General features: G+C 40.7%; 1 protein-coding gene across 2 annotated transcripts in view; it reads left to right on the plus strand.

Moving 5' to 3' along the window:
* The window catches only part of arhgef10la (Rho guanine nucleotide exchange factor (GEF) 10-like a), a 125,688-nt gene that overhangs the window by 1,424 nt on the left and 103,024 nt on the right, over positions 1–21,240 (plus strand). For both annotated transcript variants that reach the window (XM_080494940.1, XM_080494941.1), the window contains exons 2-4: positions 8,326–8,598; positions 11,610–11,637; positions 19,148–19,374. In XM_080494940.1, the coding sequence (XP_080351066.1) occupies positions 8,331–8,598; positions 11,610–11,637; positions 19,148–19,374 (523 nt within the window). In that variant the 5' untranslated portion in view covers positions 8,326–8,330. The remainder of the gene's footprint in view (positions 1–8,325; positions 8,599–11,609; positions 11,638–19,147; positions 19,375–21,240) is intronic.

A 21,240-nucleotide genomic window follows, 5' to 3' on the forward strand; every position in this document is an offset into this window, starting at 1 on the left:
AGCGCTGAAGCTTATCTCAGGTGTTTTATTGTCACAGTCTCACCGTGTGACCAAAACATGACTATTATGGGTTTGCCCTCCTGATAACGGACTCCAAGGCTGAATGAACACAACAGTACTGGTGAACCACAACTATCACCTCGGTACCTGTGGCTCATGCTCACCTTCGGTGTGCAGAGAGATTTGAAGAATGATAGAGCAACTCTGAAACGGTTCATGTAAGAACAAGCCGGCATTTTTTCTTGGGAGTTTATTTTCATTTGTCACATTTGGTTTGATTGGCACCTTGTTGCCTTTTAGCCTAAATATATAAAACACCCCACTGTCAAAGTTGATGCCGGAGGCAACAGCAGACCGTGGGAAGTCGAGATGTTGGTCACTGTGCTTTTCAAAGTGCCAATTGTTTGGAGCTGTTTACATCTGATGTAGATCTACGTAAACGTCGTCCATGACATCGATGTACTGCCACGTACTCCGTTCGATTAGGTGGAGGAGGCCGACGTTTAATCTACCCGCAGAGGAAAGTTCACCCAAAGTCTTTGACAGGCAATAGGAAATACATTCTCCTCAGTTTGTTTGCTTTGGTCTGAGTCTTCACTATATTTAATGTGGGCAAACTGCAGATCAGTCGAGCACATCGCACGGCATCGTCCTACAAACTCTGAACTATACGCCACAAAGTGAGTTTTTAGATCTTATTACCGAGCCATGACTACACACTGGATGTCATCGTGAGTAAACACAATTTATTCAACATGAATAAGAAACAGATTTTTTATTTTATTTTTTTTTAAAGAACTTGCTTGCTTGTCAGTTTGTGAATTTTTCTGGGAGGGAATTGCACTGATTAAACACAAATCTACTTCATACGTGATCTGGATGACTCAGCTTGGTGAAAACAGCAATCTCAAGTTTTGTTGATCTCCATGGGAGCCAGTCATGACGACACCCAGGCGTGGGCTTGGAGTCTGTGAAGTCTGGAGGTGTGGTGTATACCTATCGGGATGTGCTAATCCATTCTCAGACATAGCCGTTTTGTTATTGGTAAATGTTCTCTCCTCTGTGGAGAGAATAGTTTTCTGTGTAACACAGAAACACTTTAGTAACTGATACCATCATGAAATTAATAGCAGTTATAGTTGGTGAGGATTCAGTGGCTTCCTTCCCCTCGTTTTAATAAAATAATAGCTTCAGTGATCACAGATTCTGAAATTGTTGTCTCCTGGAAAAAAGCAACTATGTTATGATTTTACTAAACTGTTTAATTTAAGATGAGTGTTTCATTATTCCTGAAATAACACATTCGTCTTGACAACGTTTGTCTCACACTATCTATTACACATCAGCATCCTTAAAGAAACATGAGCTTAACAGAATAAGAGCTTCCTTATTCATTGATGCTTTTTATTGTCATCAATCGTTCATGTGTTTGTTTCATTTAGGAATCAATCGTATTCACATAATAAAGCAGCTTCCTTTATTTAAGTGATGGAGCATCTTTTGAGCTTACCCTATTTTCTTAAGTAGTCATGAGTGACCCCCCCAAGGTGCTGACTGCTTTGTCAATATTAATTAAACCCATTACTAATTTCAGTAACCTGCACAGCATTTTAATTCTTCTCAGTAGTTTGCATCATTCCTCTCCTCATAGTGATTCAAATACAGGCCGTGCCTTTTCTGTTTGCAGTTTGCATGTTCTCCTTGTCTGCGAGTTTTCTCCTCTCACAGTCTAAAAAAACATTGCATGTGAGGTTTATTGTTAACCCTAAATTGGGATCAGCTGCAGAACCCTGCAACTCCGCACCCAATAAAGCAGTGCTGATGATGGATAGTTTACATCTGCTTTGCTTCCATCGATCATCTTAAATACTGATGATTGAATGGAGTGATTTGCTTGCGGGTTCTTGTGTTTTCAGGAAAGCTTTTTCTGGATTTTTTTCAATTTATTTCTTGTTCTTCCTTCAGTAGTGACGATATCGGGATTATAAGAAAACCAAGAAGGACTTTGGCATTACATAAAGGTGCAATATGTAATATATATATATATAATATTTCTTTTGAACACAGTACGGTAGTGTGTTCAAATCTTCTGTCCGATAATGCAAGAAGTAACAAGTGTCAGCATGAGTAGGATTCTTGCTGCTGAAGCTCTTTGCAAGAATTAATCAACCACAAACTAAACCTCTGAGCTGGATTGAGAGGAGACTAGACTGTCCAGTGACTCACCACAACCACTCCGTTTGCAAATAGTACCATTGAAGTCTTGCATATTGTACTAATCTCGTCTTTCGGTCGCAGGTTCGATCCTCCATCTGCTGTTTGTCAAAGTGTCCGTGAGCAAGACACTGAAGCCCCGTCCCAATGGATGGAAGGAGTGTTTTGCGCGGCAGCTGTCACCATTACGAAGTGGTTTGGAGATTGTTGAATCAGTGGGAAAGTTCTTCGTCACTCAAATCCATTTGTAATTTAACATCCTTCATGAACTATATATCACAGCTATGGTTTGCTATGTCAATAGGATTGCCTAATTGTCCACTGATGCCAACTGATCACATGTTTTTAAAATAATGACATGGACCTCCTTTCCCTCCCTTTGTAATAGTTATATTGACGCCGTCTTACTCCCGATAGTGTGCAGCTCATATTATCATTTAGGCACAGAAAGTCAGGACAAATTGGCCTCCATTGCAGTGATTTTAACAATTTATTTTACATTTGTTTTTCTCGATGCATTGCCAATATTGTGGGAGTGCATTTTGCAATTGCTGGAGAGCTCATTACATGCATAGCATGTACAAGAGACAGAGGTGTCTGCTTGAGGTACAAGAAATGACTTTGTCCGCTGTACGTATCATATATTTGAATAGTAAGATTACTAAAAAGACATCGATCAAAAGGTCCCTGCAGTCCTTTGAGTAACTAATTACTTTCCTTCGTTTCCAGTGGCTGTCGAGAGGGACTGCAGCACTTATTGAACTTGTCCTCCGCTACATATGTTCCTGTCACAGCCACCACCCAGGGATTGATTATTAGGCAAGCTGATGTATGGTGGTACTCTTATGAAATGTAAAATACTGCAGTAAGTCAAAACAACTTGGTGTTAGATATTAGCTATTTTTAACTTGTCATATGCTGAAACTATCAAGCTCTTAACATGTATTTATTTGATTTCGCTTTCTTGTTCTTTTTAAAAAAAATGTTTTGTAGAAATTCGCTGTCCAGCAAGAGAGTTTGGCTCAGTCTTATCTCTTTTCTGTGTTTGTGCAGCACAGCACACATGTTCAGTACAGTATTGGGTTGCAAACACAAATGGCAGATGGGAAGTAGAGGCGTTTGTCCTTGATTAATGTGACAACAACAGATCTCTGCTGTTGTGGACTGACATCAGTGGAGCGGCACTGCAGAGGGCATGTGAAGGCCAAACTGATTTGTGAATGAATAATATATCGTTGCATGTCTTGGAAATGGCGACACAATGGCAGACTTGATGGAAAGTAGGAATAAACTATCTCTAAATGTGCAGCGAGATAACCTTCTTATCATGTCTTGTTTACAGTGTGATAAAATCCTCCGCATGCCCCTTGGCGAACAATCCACTGAGATTTGTCTAAAGTGAAATTTAAAATATTCATAACATTCATGGTATATATATATATATATATATATATTTTTTTTTTTTTTGCAAAAGGCTTATCTACTTGTGTGTTCAGAAATCTTCGGTGGCTTCGACGCTGCGTTTTAAGTGACTGCATGAAATTCTCAAACGCCTGTGAGCTGCCGCCTCCCACTCGGATTGTTATGCCTTTTGACAGGCAGAGAAAGACGTATTCCGTCTGTTCTCGGGGAGCTGTTTGCTGTTGCTAAATTGGCCGAGTCACATTCATATCTCTCGCGAGGAAGTCCACCGGGGAAGCCGAAGAAGGAAGGACAGCCAGAGGCAGAAGCGTCTCTGCCTGGCACTGTTTATTGTTGTCAGTGGTCTGCGAGCCTTTCATTGTCTGCTGAGTGTTTATGTGCGTCTTCTGCGGAGGAAAGCCCTGAAGTGACGCTGCTCTCGGTGACTTTCTGTTAGATTTCCCAATTCTATTTATTCAGTCGTCACCAGCTGCTGTTTTCTGCCATTGTCTATTTGATATACACAACAGCCAACTGACCGATGGCTGTGAGGTTTGTTTGGGAATGGCCAAACCTCTCTCGTTCTCGCAATGGCTGGAAGTAAATATAGAGCAAAATCCCAATAGAAAGATTTTGAATGCAGCTAACAGTTTTTAAATCGAGTCGGAGATTACGTATACTTACTGCTTTGTTTGCTGCGGTACGGGAGGGGGCCGAGTTGGAATCATTCAACATAAATCAGATGCCAACTACCCACAGGATGCAACTCGGTAATGACACAACCGAACAAAATATGAAAGTGTAGGACGTGGTGTGTGTTTCAAACACATCAGTGCAGCTTATTAAAGTTATGGGTTGCAAGGCACGCGGAAAATGTGCATCCTGGCACTGGCATGTAATGGATCACCCCACAAAAGTGTACCCATACTTCATTTTCTCCTCGTACACATGTGACATCTCTCCACTCATTACCACATTTGGTACACAGCAAGAGAGTTTTCAGAGCTCTATGTAGGTCAGGGACAGGGTGTGTAGGAGTTGGTTTCATCTCTTTTCTGTGATGTGTCTTATTTTCCCCTCAAGAATAGCTTTCATACAGGCCCACTCCTGGGGCTCTTTATTTTTCTAAGCTGGCATCTGTTTGATGGATTGTCCAAGTGCTTTTTCCGCAAAGAAAGTTGCTCAAGATACCTGTCGGTTTAATACTAAGGAGGGCACTTTATAGGGAAAGGCAGAAGGATTTCAGTTTAGTCATAGTCTTGTCACTCAAAGTATTCATTTCTGGTGCCAGTTAATCTGCTGCTCGGTAATAATAATGTGAAATGATTCAGTACATCTCTTGTTTTGTTTTGTTTTTTCTCGTAATTTTTGTCCATTCAAGCATGAAGTTGAGAGTTTTATCGAAACATAAGCCTTTCCACTGCAGGTTTTCGTGATGATCTTAAGTGGTGCTTTCTCCAGACAAACGGGTCTGTGACGAGTGTTGCAACAATGCTTTCTGAGGACAGAAGTGAAGTTTTCTCCTCCACAATAGAGTCATTGTTGATGTGACCAGTGAGTGGGCCGAATGGAGAAACTGTGCGTTAGTGGTACAGAGGAGGGGGACGAGTCCAAAGGCCACAGAAGCATAATGAAATTTTAATACATTGAAATAGTCGACTTTTGAAGAAGGGACAGCTTTCCTGGTAAAACTTGATGATTCTCCTCTGTAATCTGACATGCTAAAGACATGGATCAACATTTTTATTAAAGTCTATTTCTGAGTCAAAGGCCAGTACATGTACGTTTTGTTCGTCATGGTTAAACTTGGATAACATAGAAATTATGATGGAGTGATATTACTGTATGTACATAAACCGCTTGTGTCACAATAGCTAACTAACGTGCATTGAGGCACTTTAAAATAAGTCAGCATTTTTCTTTCGGTTAGACTTGACGGCACAGCAGGAACACACATACACACTGACTATTGATATTAAAACACTGGGTGGTCTTGTGAAGACAAAAATGCACGACTGTTTGCTTCTCATGTAGCTTAATGTAATTATCTTTCAATGGCACTGGTGGGAGTCATAGATGACTTGATTGTTCTGGTTTACTGACATGTGTCGTAGTTCTTGCATCCTCAGGTTAAATGGATGTTGACAGCGCCAAACATGATGTCATGTCAGGTGAATAGGATCCATGTCCCACGATGTAGCAGCAAATAAAAGTTCTTCGATTGCTAAAATCAGCAGGTTTCAGCTTGATTCTGTGTGGAAAAAAAAGATCCAGAGGAGGAGGGGTGAACTTGTTTCATTGCTTTCGCTGCTTTGTCACGGAATCTTAATGTCAAAGGAGCTCAGTCGACCAACATTGTTCTTCGGGGTGAAAGCCTCATGTTTGATTCATCCAGCCGCCCCTGCCTCTTTCCTACAGAGCCTCTAACTTCATATGACCTCATCTGAAATGTTTCTGTAATTTTTTGGCACCACTAAAGGTACGGTGGGAGGTTGACTAACCCCTCACTCTCGGCCAATTGAATTTCAGGCATTATGAGGCATCGCGATTCAAGTTAATATTCAGGGAGAAAAGAAAGGTGGCATACTTTTCTCTCAAATGATTTCACTGTATTTAACCCGTCACAGTTATGGCTAACCTTAACTACACACATACTAGGATGTCATGTTGCGACGCTGAGCGTCATGCAAATTGCTCACAGGCCAACAGTGGGAATCAAACTTGCAAACCTCCTCTAACCTGTAACCCACTACTGCTTCAGGGCATGTGAGAATGTCTTCACATTTGGCAAACGTTTACCCAAATATGAGCTGTCAAAGTTCAAAGATCAGGGTCACGGTACATCAACGTCGAATAAACCAACGGGTGTTGGCGTCATCTCCCAGTCCTTTTAGGGTGCGGTTTCACCTCACGATATTACAGAAAATAGTTCTTTTCCTGCATCCTTACTTTTAAACTTGACTTATTTTAAACATTTCATGAGAAATTGGTCATTTATCAAGCTTGGGTTTAGGTTCGGGGACTGCCGCTGTGAAAGTTATAGCTTATTCACCTTGTGTGGGCTTGTTTCCAAAATATATTCACATTAGAATAAAGCATAAATGCAAATCTCCTTAGAATAAGATGTCACAAATTATTGAGAATGAATGAAATAAAGACCACCGTTATCATGTAAGTATATTTATAACACCTATAATACTTTCACCAGTATGGAGAATGCTTTAATAAGCCAGACTCTTGTTCTCATTCTGCAGCTAAGTAAATATTAAGGCGTAATTACCTTTGCAACATCGCGTTGTCAGTACACTGTGAAAAGGTTGCTGTAAATTTTACAGTAGTTTACTGACATCCAGTCCTCTGCTTGCAATAAAATTGGCTGATGGCAACACTACTATGATTTCCTTTACAGGAGAGCGGCTCCTCATTGGTGTGGCAGGCAGCAGAGATATTTAATACTGTTGCTTGTTTTTTCATTGGAATTTTTACGACGCAAATCCAATTATAGCAGGAGCAGCTTTTTACCGTAATTGCTCGAAATTCTCATAAGCTTGTGCTGTTTACAGTAATGTATTGTCGCAATATTTTATAGTGCAATACCTTTCAGTTCCCAGAATTCAGTTACAGTGAACGATGAATGAAACCATTCGGATGTTAGTATCACACCCGCTCATGTTTGAGATTACATAACAAAAACGGTATATATAATGTATAAAACATGTTTCTGCATCCCAAAAGGTAAATTATTAATTTGAGGTAGCAAATCCTTCCATTATACACATTTGTTTGGGATTCATACACAAACACTGAGGGAATATTACGCTGTCAGCTTCTACTAAAGTTTTATGAGAGCTAAAGTAGACATTGTGACGGTCCTTGGTATCCGGGTTGAACAAACAGGTGTGATCAGTAATGTTCATAACCCGGGAGTTTGTCTAAGGGTGGTTTTTTTGCAGAAGTCTCACGTTGACAAACCGCTCCGTCAACCCCAACAACTGGAAGCTGCTCAGCACCGTACACACAGTACAGACACAGAGGAAATCCTCCACTTTGCAAAATCATTTTCCGCGGCAGTTTATAACCTTGAGGGAATATGCGTCATGAAAACTCTCCTTTTTTTATTTAGAATATGTGCAAACAGCAAATCCAATTTCCCATTACCACAAATGACGATTTAAATTCTAGACTGTTTCTTGAGTGTGGTCCAAGAATCACAGTTAAGCGCTATTGCATGTTTGCAATAAACCCATGTCTGTATCAATAAACCTTAATTCTATGAAATATTAAACGTCTAAAACATGCATGCAGTTGTTATACAATTGTCACACATATTTTTCATTTAAGGGACGATGAAACGAGACAGTCATGATGTGGAGACATGTGTTTTCTACATTTGTGTGGAACATCTTAATTAATCTGCGACTAAGCCTTCTGAGCCTAACGGCCTTTTTAAAGGCCATATGTCATGTGTGTAGTGTCAGTAAACTCTGCTGGCGTGGCCATGGAGTTGGTCCATGTGTATAAAACATCGGTTTTATTACAGTATAATCAATTCCAGAATGTTTGTACGTTTCTTTTCACTTGCAAGAAAACTACAGTCCATCGGCAGTAAGAGTTCACTCAGATAAAAAGACACTTTTCTCAACTGAATGAGTCAGTTGGTTTTCTGAGCAAATTAATTGACCAATGTTGAATTCTGACTGTTTTTCACAGACATCATGTCGACTTTGATGTCCCAGCAACCCCCTAAAGAGGATGAAGAGGAGGATGATGAGGAGCAAGGGGAAGCGTTTGAGTTTGATGACAGTGCGGACGAGGAAACGCCAAAAGAAAATGGTGAAAGCATCAGCGTGGATTGTACTGGTGAAACAAAAGGAGGTGGATCACAAACGGACACAAACAACACTCTACTTCCTGAAACGTCTCCCCCTGCTGGACCGGAGGACAACAACAAGCCCGGAGCTTCAAGCACAACCACCACCACAGGTACGTAACTCCTTTTGAAGAATAAGATGTATTTAATCTTGGTTGGTTACAAGTTGTACAATGGCTAACCTTTATTCATATTCACTACAACTTGTAATCCAAACAACTGCTGTATTTTTTATATGCTTGTATTGTAATTCTCCCAAAGTGAAAATGGACAAGCTTGACATTTCGGTTACAATTTGGACAGACGTAATGGATTTCACACAAAGTCATGGAGTGAATTTACGTCACAATTTGATATAAACCTGAATCAATATGGTAAAATTACTATTTTGTTGCATATCATGTAATCCTAAGGTAACGAAACTGTAATTACCACACATTACCTCGACTAAATCCTTGTTTCCACTGCTCAGAATATGCCGGAACGGTACGTTTCGGGTTTTCGTACATCCCCACTGTAAAAGTTGTGGTACCGAGAGAACCGTACCAAAAGGTTACTATACGGAACTGGTGGTAGTGACGATCGTCACTCGTGACATCAGCGATATTTAAATAGATCATTGACCGTAGAATCCCTCCCTGGAGCAACTGGACGCTGCTGCTCACAATGAGAACGTTTTCCAAGTTGTGTCAGAGAGAATGGAGGCTCACGGCTTTACTCGGACATGTGACCTGCAACACAACAAATGTATTCCGTACTTAAAAAAAAAAAAAGTTCTGTGCTCGTCCTGCAGTATTTACCTGCCTCATTACGTGGCCATCCTGGGTGCAACCTGCCTTCACGCATAGGCAGCGAGGATTGACTCCAGGCATCTTGAATAAGGAAATATAGAATACAAGATAGATGAACATGTCTTTCTATCGTTGAAGAAAGCCTGAGTACCAAAAACAAAATCACAAACACACAGGTGCGGCAATAAATAGGGAAACCCCGACACAAAAAGTTTCAGGCCGATAATCACTACTTCACGATGCATTCAATAATTCAGTTGATTTGACAGAAATGTGAAGAAATTAGTAGTTACCAAATATGGTCACTCGTATGATATAAAGCTATTAAAAACCAAACATTAGCACAAAAAGCGCTATTCTGTCTGATTTGATTGAAGTTACATTATTGCTCAGAATGTGTTGAGAAGTGCCGTATGCTATCTTTTCCACGCGTGTACGCCACTGTCAAACCCGCCTCCAGGCACCGCAGTAAATTGGATGTTTTTTGTATTTTATGTGATACGATCTCGCTTCTCTCACCGTTTGACCCCAACGTGCGAGTGACAATTATTAGACTTCATTTAATTGCTGTGGGGGAATCAAAGAGCAGAATGAACTTGACTAATTGGATGAAGTTGTGTGGATGTAAGTTTGATATATTTTACTACCCGAGTAATGTTAAAGCCTGTGGTGAATACACACTCAGATAAAGAGGGTGATTTCAGTATTGGACAATTTCTTTTGGTCTAAATGAAGTGATTACAGCTTAATTGAAAAAAAAAGCTTCTTTTTTTTCTTTTTTTTTCTTTCCTCGAAAGTCTACCTGGTTGTAATCTGTGACGTGGGACGTGGCGACACGTGGAGAGTTCTGGGTGTTGTTATGTAACATACTGGAGGGCTGTGAGTCAGTCCCTCACCTCATGTCAGGAGTATACACGATGGCATCCAGAGGCGGTTAATGATGGCGTTTGTTTCACGGCACCTTTCTTGCGCATACCTTTGCTGTAAAAATGCCCCCCAACCAGACCAGCTGAGACTTGCTCGCGAGGAGCGTGTAAAGTCTTACGACTTCACAAAAGGTTTTGCTTTGACTGTAATGGTTTTGTTTTTGAAATGTTTGACTTGGTGGTTTGAGTCCCTATGTTGACGTATCTATGATGAATAAATCATTGGAGTCTAAATAAGCCCTAATGCCAAATGTTAACAGTCAGAAACTGTAAACTGAGTGTTTTAGAATTAATTGTAACGGGGAAAAAAAGCTGTTGACAGCTTTTTATTGAACGTTAATTGGGTTACAAATGAGTACAGGTAAAGCCATGCAAACACAACTTGTAACAATAAACTTCATAATTGAATGAAAGTCAACATGATTAGCAAATGTTGACATGCTTCAATAATGCGTGAGTGCTTGTTCCGTAGAAAACAAACTGTGTTTTAGTGCAAAAAAACAAAACAAAACCCTGAAATGAATATTGTGGAACTAAATGTTCTCATTTGCCAGTTTAAATTGACTTTTTATGTCCTGTAGGTTATAAATTCATTATAAAGTCCTTATCACTGTCATTCACTGTCACAGAATGTTTCGGTACTTTGTTCAGTGTGATGTAATCCTCAAGAAGTAGTTTTATTACTCACTAATGGAGTGAGCAGCATCGCCTCTCGTCTGCCCACAAAATGCTTGTTAAACTAGTATCATAGAGAGGCTACGGTTTTGTAGTTTACATTATTACATTGAAGAAAATATGACAGGTTTTCTTAAAACTGGCCGTTTTACAATGGAAGAGTTATTCAGTTATTTCTTATAACGTTTCTCATTTTATTTGCCCAGTCATGGCTGAAACAACAGCTATTATGAGATATATTTAGATTTTGTTTTTATACAGAGGAGGAATTATTCCCATCAATATTTTATTCCGCAGATTTCTTGTCAATTTATTTTAATATAGCGCGTCTGAATTTGTGCCTTTGGTTATAGAGTTATATTATTTAGAGAGGAGGCAGATTTTTAATATATTGAAAATTATCTTGGAGTAAACTTGCTATTGTTATTGCTTGATATTATTACTCTTGCTCCCAATCATTTAATAATCATTCAAGGCCGTGGTGGCCTGGAACTTAGAGAAGCAAGCTTCTCATTGGAAGTTTGTTGGATTCAGTCAGATAGTGAAAATTATTTATGAATAGGATAAATGCAGACAAATAAATGCTTATTTTTTTTCTTGTCATCTGGAGGCCATATCAAGTGTCCTCTTTCTTTCTCTTTTTTTATCAAATGAAAACATGGTTTTACACATTTCCTCCCTTACACCGTAATTAGTTTTTTCTCACTGTTGTTGTTTTCTTCCTTTTGACAGACGTTGCAGTTCCCGAGTCATCCACCGGGTGAGTCGTCTCTAATTCTCATCGCCATTTGTGGGAACAAAATGACTGAGGATGGGTGGAGAGTGGAGTAAACCTAGCACCACATCAGTGTCGTGTCATTATGTCCGAGATAGCGACATGCTATCGGGGACGAGATACCGCGATATTACGCCGCATGTGTTTGCGTATCATTTTCAATGCCAGACGTCACGTCACAGCCACTGTGACGAGTATTGAACATTTTTTCATTGCTTTTTTGTGTAATCTCTTTTGGAACATAATGCTTTATAGCTTTATTATTAACCTACTGTATCCTAAAACCCAAAAAAGTATTGTATTCAGCCAGTATGGAGCACACCACGAACTGTTTGAGTTTATTTAACTGACGTGAATCCTAAATGGAATTAGGCTTGAACTAATCCATGGATGCTTTTCCCTGTTGTGATGTGAAGTTGTGTCTTTTGGAACAGCGAGGATTGTGTAGAGACGACAGGCTGTGTCACTGTAACACCAATATGTTTTATAATGACAGGATAATAACCGATTACTGTTCGGAAATTGATAATACAGTGACATTTACTCAATGGTTTTGATGCATGAATTTAATTGTAGAGGCACAGAGCCGCCGCGTCTCTTGCTTATCGTGCCAACTGGTTGTCATTATCTGAAGCCAGAGGATAGCCACTCCAGTTTTCTGGACCAGAAGCCTTTCATTAAAATTGAGTGAACTCAGTCCTCCTCACAGGCACTTTGAATACAATAATCGCAAACCTATATAAGAGCTTTCTGCATGGCATTGATTTAACTCAGGTACTGATTGTGCATCTGTTTTGCAAATAATCAACCTTTTAAAGCCGACGTCCATCTCTTGTCCTGTCCACTGAGCAATACGTTTGCCAGAGCTTTTGTTTGCTGAAAGACGAGGAGCGCCTCATCAATATGGAACTGATTCGTCTCCTCTACACGGCCATGAGAAAAATATCTGAATGGATCATTAACATCAGCCTTTAATCGCAGTACCAGAGCAGGTTTGAAAAAAAATGCTCTACTAACTTTTAAACAGACCTGCCAGCCACCGTTTTCACGCTTGTTCTTTATCTCAGCTGTTTTGTTGACGCTCCTTTTCATTGTCATTATTTCTTGAATATATTCCTTTTATTCGTATCTTCCTCCAAGTAATGTCACTTTGGCTAAACTCAACTCATCTAATGTGTCCCCGCAACACTACAATACCACCACAGTGCAACTCAAAGAGTGACTTCCGTTTCTAAGTTTTGTAACTTTCACAACATTTTTAAATGTCAAACTTGTGGCACTCCGGGTTGAAAAGGTTTTCTCGCTTCTCCGATGTGAAAAAAAAAATATGTGAAATGAATTGTATACCAGACTGGTGGAGTAGGTGTAAAAGGGAAATGACCTTAGTTTGATGCAGTCTGAAAGCATCTCTCATACAATCAAGCAGACGGTTTGCTGCGAGGCCTCGGTGCAGTAAATGATAATGTGATAGGTTATTGATTCCTCTAAGGCGACTGTCTTTTTGGCTCACACCGCTCTGTGGGGAGGTCAGCAGTCAAAGTCATCGACTGAACGGCCGCCCGGGAGCTGATGGACAGACTTGGGAGTCTTTTTCAAAAGATAGTTTAAACTTGCAGTGAGCTAAAACTCAGACTCTGCATTTGAAAGGCCATTTAGTGCCCCGAGAAATCAGAATCGCATCAGGCAGTGTTATTAAAAAAAAAAAAAAAGGAAAAAAAAGAGTGAAAACTGGAATATAGGCTACCGCTGTGCAATTATATTCTACTGGTGTCCTTGTTTGTTAGTTTGAGCTACAGCTAAAATAAATATGCCATTCCTCTCCAGCCTCTGAGGCCCAGAGGGGCCCCCCCGATTTTGATGAGGCCCCCCACCTGTGCTTGTAGGAAGTGTGTTTGAAACCACCGCTGATCCAAACTCCACAGTTCACCTCGGGGTTTGGATTCCTGTGGGGTTTCCTGTGCTGAAGCGAGCGGCCAGTGTTTGTTCACAGATGTACCTTTTTGTGTGTGCGTGTGTGTGCGTGCGTGTGCGTGCGCGTGTGTGTGTGTGTGTGTGTGTGCGCGCGCGCGCGCGCGCACGTGTGATAAGTCACACCGAGGCCATGTCAATTTCTCATACGGGGAGATTTCTGCTGAGTGCACATTTCCACTCGGGTTTACGCGATCGTCTGCCTTTTAAAGAAGAGCTATCAATAGCACTTTCCGCGATCAAGGTGTTGAGACTGTCAGCACACTCCGCCACATCTGTCAGCAGGTTTAGAATAATATTGCCCAAATTACTTTGGGATTGTTGCTGCAGAAATATGCTGTTTCTTTTCCCCAACACCGCGCTGACAGCGCCTCCGCTTGTTGTGACTATTAAGCTTAAGGCAGCACTTCTCTCCCATAGGGTTTTCTGTGCACGCCATTGTTTGTTTGGTACCTGCATCTGCTTCTGGCTTTTAATTTTTACCTCCAGACAGATAGACGGATAGCTTTCATTAAACCAATTGCACGAGTCCGCCGCCATAAAAGAGCCAACACAAAGGGTACTATGACAACACTGCATGCATGTGCGGGTTTATGTGCACAGTACTCTGCCCTTTGTGACTATAACTTTACTCTTTTACTATTGACTGGGCTTACACAATTCTTTTTTAGACCTTTAAAGTTTTGCTCTTGCAGAGGAACTCATCTAATGTACCTCACAGAACACATTTTATTTTTCACAGCCACTTTGTTTGAAGACCTCTCACCTTGTTATACTTCCTGCAGTGTTGGTGGGCTGTGAAAGCGTAAGGAAGAAGAAGAAGGAAAAAAAAAAAGTTGTCACCGTTTTGCTTTGCTGTCCACTTTTCTGCCCCCTCCAGTGTTTTATCCAGCCTTGTTTGTATCGCCCCCCCCCCCCCCCCCCCTTTCATAACTGCCTCCTGCCTCGTCAGGCCATCCCCTTGCTACCTGTTCTGCCTCTCCGCCTGCGGCTGCCTGATCTTTCCTGCCTTCCTTTGCACTTTGCCATCGGCCTCCTCCTCCGCATACATACATCACATTCCCTTTCGCTGTCTATAAGCCGCGTCTCCATTTGTGAACTTCTTTCCGAGTCCAGTCTACCCTTTCACCACACGATGCCAAACTTTTCTGCTGACGCTTCTCGAAATAACAAAACGGGTTTGGTGAAATACTGTCATTCTCTCTCTCAGATTTCTTTGATCAAAATATTAAAAAAGAAATGTGACAGCATATTTTGTCGTATGCACAGTGCACATTATTTCTGCACTTTTTGAAAAATGCCCCCACATGTGTAAGTAGTCATAGTTAGTGTAGTTTCTTATTTCTTTTGTTTTTTTTGCAAATACCACATGATGTGAATCGGACAGTCTGACTCAGTAGAGGAGAAGATGTGGCAATATTGTTGTGCAACCGTCGACAGACTTCCATTGAGAAATACCTCCATTTAGATCAAGGGTGTCAAACATAAGGCGCGTGGGTCAAAACTGGCTCCAGATCAGTCCACCAAACCACCAAGTAAAAAATTCAAGGAAAACGTAGATTATATTTTTTAAATACATTTTTTAAGAGTAGCAAACACAACACTGAGACTCAGGCTGAGGTATCAGTGATGCTGGCATGAACACAATCCACCTTGCAGCGCCGCATGATGCAATAATGGTGCAATATTTAATAAAGTAATACATTTTCAGCTCATTATGTAATAATGCCGCATTTTGTAATACAATTATTGAACAGCTTTTCGAATAAATTTTGTAATAACTTGTTACATATTGCAACAGTTATTCCAAATGTGGGTGTTCCACTTTTTTTTTTTATATCTGTAGACATTGTTCTATGTTCATAATGAGAAAAAAAATTCAGTTCAGACTAGAATCACATGTCACTCTGCTTTTGCCTGCCGGCATAGCAACAGTAGAACCCAAGGCTCTAAATCATTTTGAAACTTTTAGATCACCTGCCTTTGTGTGTAGTAAATTTTTAAAGTTACAAGCCACCTGTTCTTGAAGAAATGAAACCAGATTATAAGTGCATTTAATCATTCAACCCACATTTTTTTAATAACTGTTGCTATATGTAACAAGTTATTACAAATTGCAGCAAAGCTGATTAGAAAATGCATTCAAGAATTTTATTACAAAATGCGACAGATTACTACAAAATGTGGAGTTACTACATAATTAGTTGAACAGTTATTACATTATTGCATATTGCACAATTATTACATAATGTGGCGCTACATACCTCATTGTGAGCAAATTCGCGTTAGTCTCAAAAATATGCTGTCAGGGTGAGTTTGTAAAAACATGCATCATGCAACATTTATAGGAGAAGTTTTTTGGGAAATTCCACTGTATTGTGCACCAGAAGGTATCATTAGAATTGGCATTATGTTGAGATCATGATTATTTTCCAAACTAATTTCTTGGTTTTGTGAAAGTTTTAATCATATATACTCTGCAACACAGTTAGAAAAAGCCTTAAAATATAAATTTGAAGGTTATTATGGCACTATTTTACTGGTTCGGCTCAATCAAAATGGAAACATGATGCCTGAAGTAAAATGTTTGACATCCCTGATTTACAGAAATATTAATGGTGTACAAATTTGACAAGGTTACACTTTCCTCTGTTTTCTAAACATATAATTTACATTTAAATGCGTTTTATAAAATTGAGATGCAACTGAGTTACAAATATAAAAAACAACAACAATTAAATCACAGCACAGTGTTGAATTTTCACACTTCCGTTGTATATTAACAGTCATAAAGAGATAACCTGACTCCAGCTGTGTTCCTCTTACGCTTCAATTTAAACTGATCTTTTATTTCCTATGCGCTATATGCTTTGTCTCCCCTCCGAGTTGACCAAACCAAAAGGTTACACAAGCAAAGGTTTAAAAACGGTCCGTCGTGTAAATATAATGAGAAGCCATGCCCGGAATTCCGAGGGCGCTACCTAATTGGAGTCTGCCAAGTACAGGACGACTTAAGCAGGAACTCTGAAGGAGCGGTTCAATACGAGATGTGGGCAGTTGTTTGTGGAGGAGATTTATGACCCGAGGACAAATAGAGCCCCATCAGTATGGTCAGCACAATGCTTGTGCAGATATAAAGAACGACTATACGCAGTCGAGATCAGGGGGCAAAACAGGTAGAGCTGTGGCATGCGGTACTGCAACTGGCGCGCTTGCTGAGGGGAATAGAAACAGATGGAAATTGTGAAATCTGCATTCAAGGGGCTTCCTCTTTAGGCTGTGCTGTGCCCCGGGCTACGTCATTTGCATTGAAAAATGATTCCTGTTTCTCTCCTTGAGCTATATGACTCACTGGGGCTTATAGGCCCGGATAAGTTGTGAAGGAGTGTGCAAAGATATGCCGAGATCGATAGCCGCGCTGCTCAAATCAATCAAACCTGACATGAATACATACAGGCAGAGCAGGCAGACAAGCTCAGTGCCGCTATTGTTCTTTTCCGCACAGGCAATTTTAATGACAGGATATCCGTTTATCGCAAGAAATGTGTTGACAAATATCTCTTTTTTTTCCCCTGCGTTTCACGTGGGTGGAGACCGTCGGATTGAGATGAATGGTCCCAAAACATCATGGCGAATGCATCAAAGTAATACTTTTCAGTCGTTTTGTAGCTCGAAAACACGGTAAACCAAATGGCTACTATCAGTAGCTCTTTTATGACATGTGGGCATGTTTACTTCCAGATTTGTGTGCCGACGTTCACTGTAGTGTTGAGAAATAACAGAGGGGGGAAAAAAGTGAAGTAAAACTTTCATACTTTGCAAGATGTAGATATTTTTAACAATTTAGAAAATAATCAGAGTATGCTCTCTGAAGGATTTTAAATGCTGTGTTCATAAAGTCCTAATTTATTTTCATGTGGTGACTCTTTACCTATCAGTATTTCTCATTATGCAGATGAAAGAAATTACCTCCTGTTATTTATCATTCTGGTCTGCTGCAGGCATCCTCGCTTTTATTTCCTGCTCACGGTACATGGCTCACTTGACGTTGTACCCTACAGTAAAAGGTAATGGCTCGCTAGATTGTTGAATGCAGAAAGTTTACTTCTATTGCCATTTAATAGAAGGAAAAGTCTGCAAGGCCTCCGCCCAAGCAGTTTCCAAATTACAACACTTCGTGGACGTTATTTTCTCGGTGTGCCGTGTCTGTCCTCATGTTGCCCATGACTCTGCAGCTGCTTCTGGCATTGCCGGTGTTGTTGAGGTGTTTAGCAAAGGGACAGATTTAATTAGCGTGGATGGGACTCTCCTACACGCTGGAAACTGTCATATTATCAGTCATGTGGGGGCGGACAATTCCTCACTGGCAGCATCAACACAGACACTGTGATAGCTGTGTCAACAAGATTTTCCCCTGTGGTGTTGGAGTCTGTTTTTAATAGCTGGTTCAGGGCATGTTTTCATTCAAAAAGCCAGCGGTGATTATAGTAAGCCGCGGGCATGACAGATAATGATTTGACGGAGCCCGGAAAAAGGTAAGTAACACAAGTAGCAAGCGTTGGCTGCATTTATATTTCCTCCTTGTGAAAGTCTTTCTGCAAAAGTCCCTTTTAGCACACCTCACAGGGACCATGTGACAAAATCTTGTTTTTCTCAGTTAATTATTACTTTTATTTCCACTAAAGGGGCATAAAACTTTGAAAAAAGCCATAAGAAGGAAACGGAGAGTCTCCATCGCTACCGGAACTGAACCATCCTTCTTTAAATGTTTAATCTGTGCCTGTTTGTGCATTAAGATAAACATTTGCAAATATACATGCTTGACAAGATCATCTTTATCAATTGAAGGGCAATGTGCAAAAATGGGGCTACATGCAAAGATGCAAATGGTGAATCGTCATTGTATTTCGTCTTCCCCGGTGCACGCTCAGGTTGGGCTTTGTGTGGAGTGTGCATGTTCTACCTGGGTACCTACATTGGCCGTGTGTGTGCCTGTGTGCCGGCCCTGTAATGGACTGGCCCAGTTCCACTGGGATATGCTCTGCAAGGGCGGATATGGAATGTCACAAAGATGAGAAATGTGCGGATTCACGTCGCGGCTAATTATTTTTCCTCAGCCGTCTTTCAGAATATCATGAAACCATTTTACTGGTGATTTATCTTCCCAAATATCAAAAAGACAGACAGATAGGCAAGAGAATAAAACATCTTTCGTGGGGGGGAAGTAAAGAGACACACAGCTGCCTGAGCGAAGGAAAAATACTGTCCCTCCTTCTCAAAAAGAGTTGCTTGAAAACCCCCCCCCCCAAAAAAAAACAAACCTCATGACAATTTGACAGAAGCAATATGTGGCCTGTCAGACATCAGGGAGTGTACATTTCAATGCTTGGATAGCAGGGAACTATTTTCGACCCCCATGTCCAGCCGCTCTGCCTCCCCTTCCCTTCCTCTCGGTGAAATTAACTTGTAATGAGGCACACAACACGCAGTGTTTGTTTAACTGTGCTAATGTTTGGGTACCTTCCAGGGTTTCAGCAGCAGCAGCAGCCGCCGCCGCAGCAGCAGCAGCAGAATCAACAGCAGCAGCAGCAGCAGCAGGATCAGCAGCAGAGCCCAGTGCCGCCGCTCCTTGTGTGGAGAAGGCGGTCCCGGGGCTTCCTGTACTGCTGTCAGCTGTGGACACGCCGGCTGATTCAGGAGGCGCCAGCAAAGAAACTATCAAGAAAGGCTGCGGCTCCGGGGACATCTCCGAAGGTACAAAACTAAGTTATTTTGACAGTGAACTGATGCACCTTATATTGTAGATCAAGGGTTCAATTTCAAACCAAAAAGATTAAACCTCAGCTTGCCTTGGGATTCAAGCTCATTCCACCTATGTATTATTGTGTTCACATTGCGGACAGATCTGATAGAAAACCAATTGGGCCTCCACAGTTGCGTAAACAGAACCGTGGACCGCGCTATAATGATACCGGCAGTATAAATCGTGCACTAGCATTTTGCTTGTGGCACACATAGCAACTCTTGACTTTGATCAGAGATGACAAGAGCACCATATTACAAATCTATGGTCATCTTCTAGATCATTGATTTCTTCTTTGAATGGACACACACACACACACAAACGCACGCGTGCCTCATCCACACAGATACAAACAAACACACACTGTGACTTACTCGCACATGCTGTCTGTCATAGTTTGATTCCAACAAAGGCATGACATGAATCCAATTAATTCGGGATGAGGATCAATAGAGAGCCATTTCCATGCGGCAAAATTGCTTTTGGATTTCGACTCAGTCAGCAGTGAGTGCTGGCTCAGAAATGAGAGATGTAAAGGAGTCTTGCAATACTGCACAATGTTTTTTTTATGTCCCTCTCCTCTGATGAATTTGCTCGCAGAGGCCTCGTTCTGAATGCATATAACGCAGTTAAAGCGATTCAATAATAAACGTGTATTAAACTTCTCCTGATGTCTAAAATTATAATGCAAAGGTAGCGGAAAACAAACACGCTCACAGAAAACAAGATATATGGCCACTGTTGGGTTTGTTGTCAGGACAAATCTGCTAATTTAAGACATCCATTAGTGTTTTTTTTCCATTTGCTCCTTTTTATGAAAGTAATTCAACATCATCTCAATGCACTTCTCAGCCTGTATTAAAAAATAGGTTATGTTTGGTAGACCATGTTTCCCTTTGAACATACTTTATATGCTCCATTATGAATAATGAAGTATTTCCTGTTTGCAAGAGCAACCATGTGACGGCGGTGCTGTTTGATTTTAACCACAGCACGTAATCTTTTAATTATCTGAACATCGATTTCAAATGCATTCCTACCTTTTCTTGCCGGTTTGCTGCAATTATTACGTATTCATTTTAACAGTGGATTTCTTGCAAAGGCATCGCGACCTATGAATATTTTTGGAGCGTCTTTGTGTCGCTTTAGAGAAAAAGTTGAGTGTAAAAAGTGAGAAAACAGAGTGAAGAACTTCAGATTTCCCACATTTGATGTAACAAGCCGTGTTCCCAAGAGGCTCCGGCACTTTGCAGATATGCTGATAGTGGGGCTGATAGCCCAAATCCAGTTTGTTTTCTTCTCTATTGTGAACCCTTTTTTTTTTTTTTTGAAAGCACAAGCATGGGGAAGTGAGTGAGATATAAAGAACATTTGTGAAGATAATCCTCTTTTGTTAAAGAAAAAGCAAAGAGTAATTTTTTGGTGGAGTTTTTTTTTTTTTTTTTTGGTCCATCTCCGGGCTTGTTGTGTGTGAGGTTGCTTCGGAATCGCACACTGAATAATCCATGACAGAAAATACATCTTCGGTGAGATTAATTGAAAACAGTGATTGTTGCTGTTCGGGGCTTAGGTGAAAGTGTTGTAGACAAATCACAGTTTAAGACCAAATCAATAAAGCTCACTGAGCTAAATTAGGCTGAAACACTCTCAAAGCAGTTAATGACAAATTCGGCCGGGCGTGGAGATAGAGCGGGTCAATAGCTCAAACAAGCTGGATACAATCGTGCTCTGTAACATGGCAGATCGACCAGAGTGGGAAGACTTTTAAATGCAAATACTATCACAGGTATGTAAATATTCAGTGGATTGTGTGAATT

Source organism: Blennius ocellaris (genome assembly GCF_963422515.1).
Source record: "Blennius ocellaris genome assembly, chromosome: 4".
Taxonomy (NCBI): domain Eukaryota; kingdom Metazoa; phylum Chordata; class Actinopteri; order Blenniiformes; family Blenniidae; genus Blennius; species Blennius ocellaris.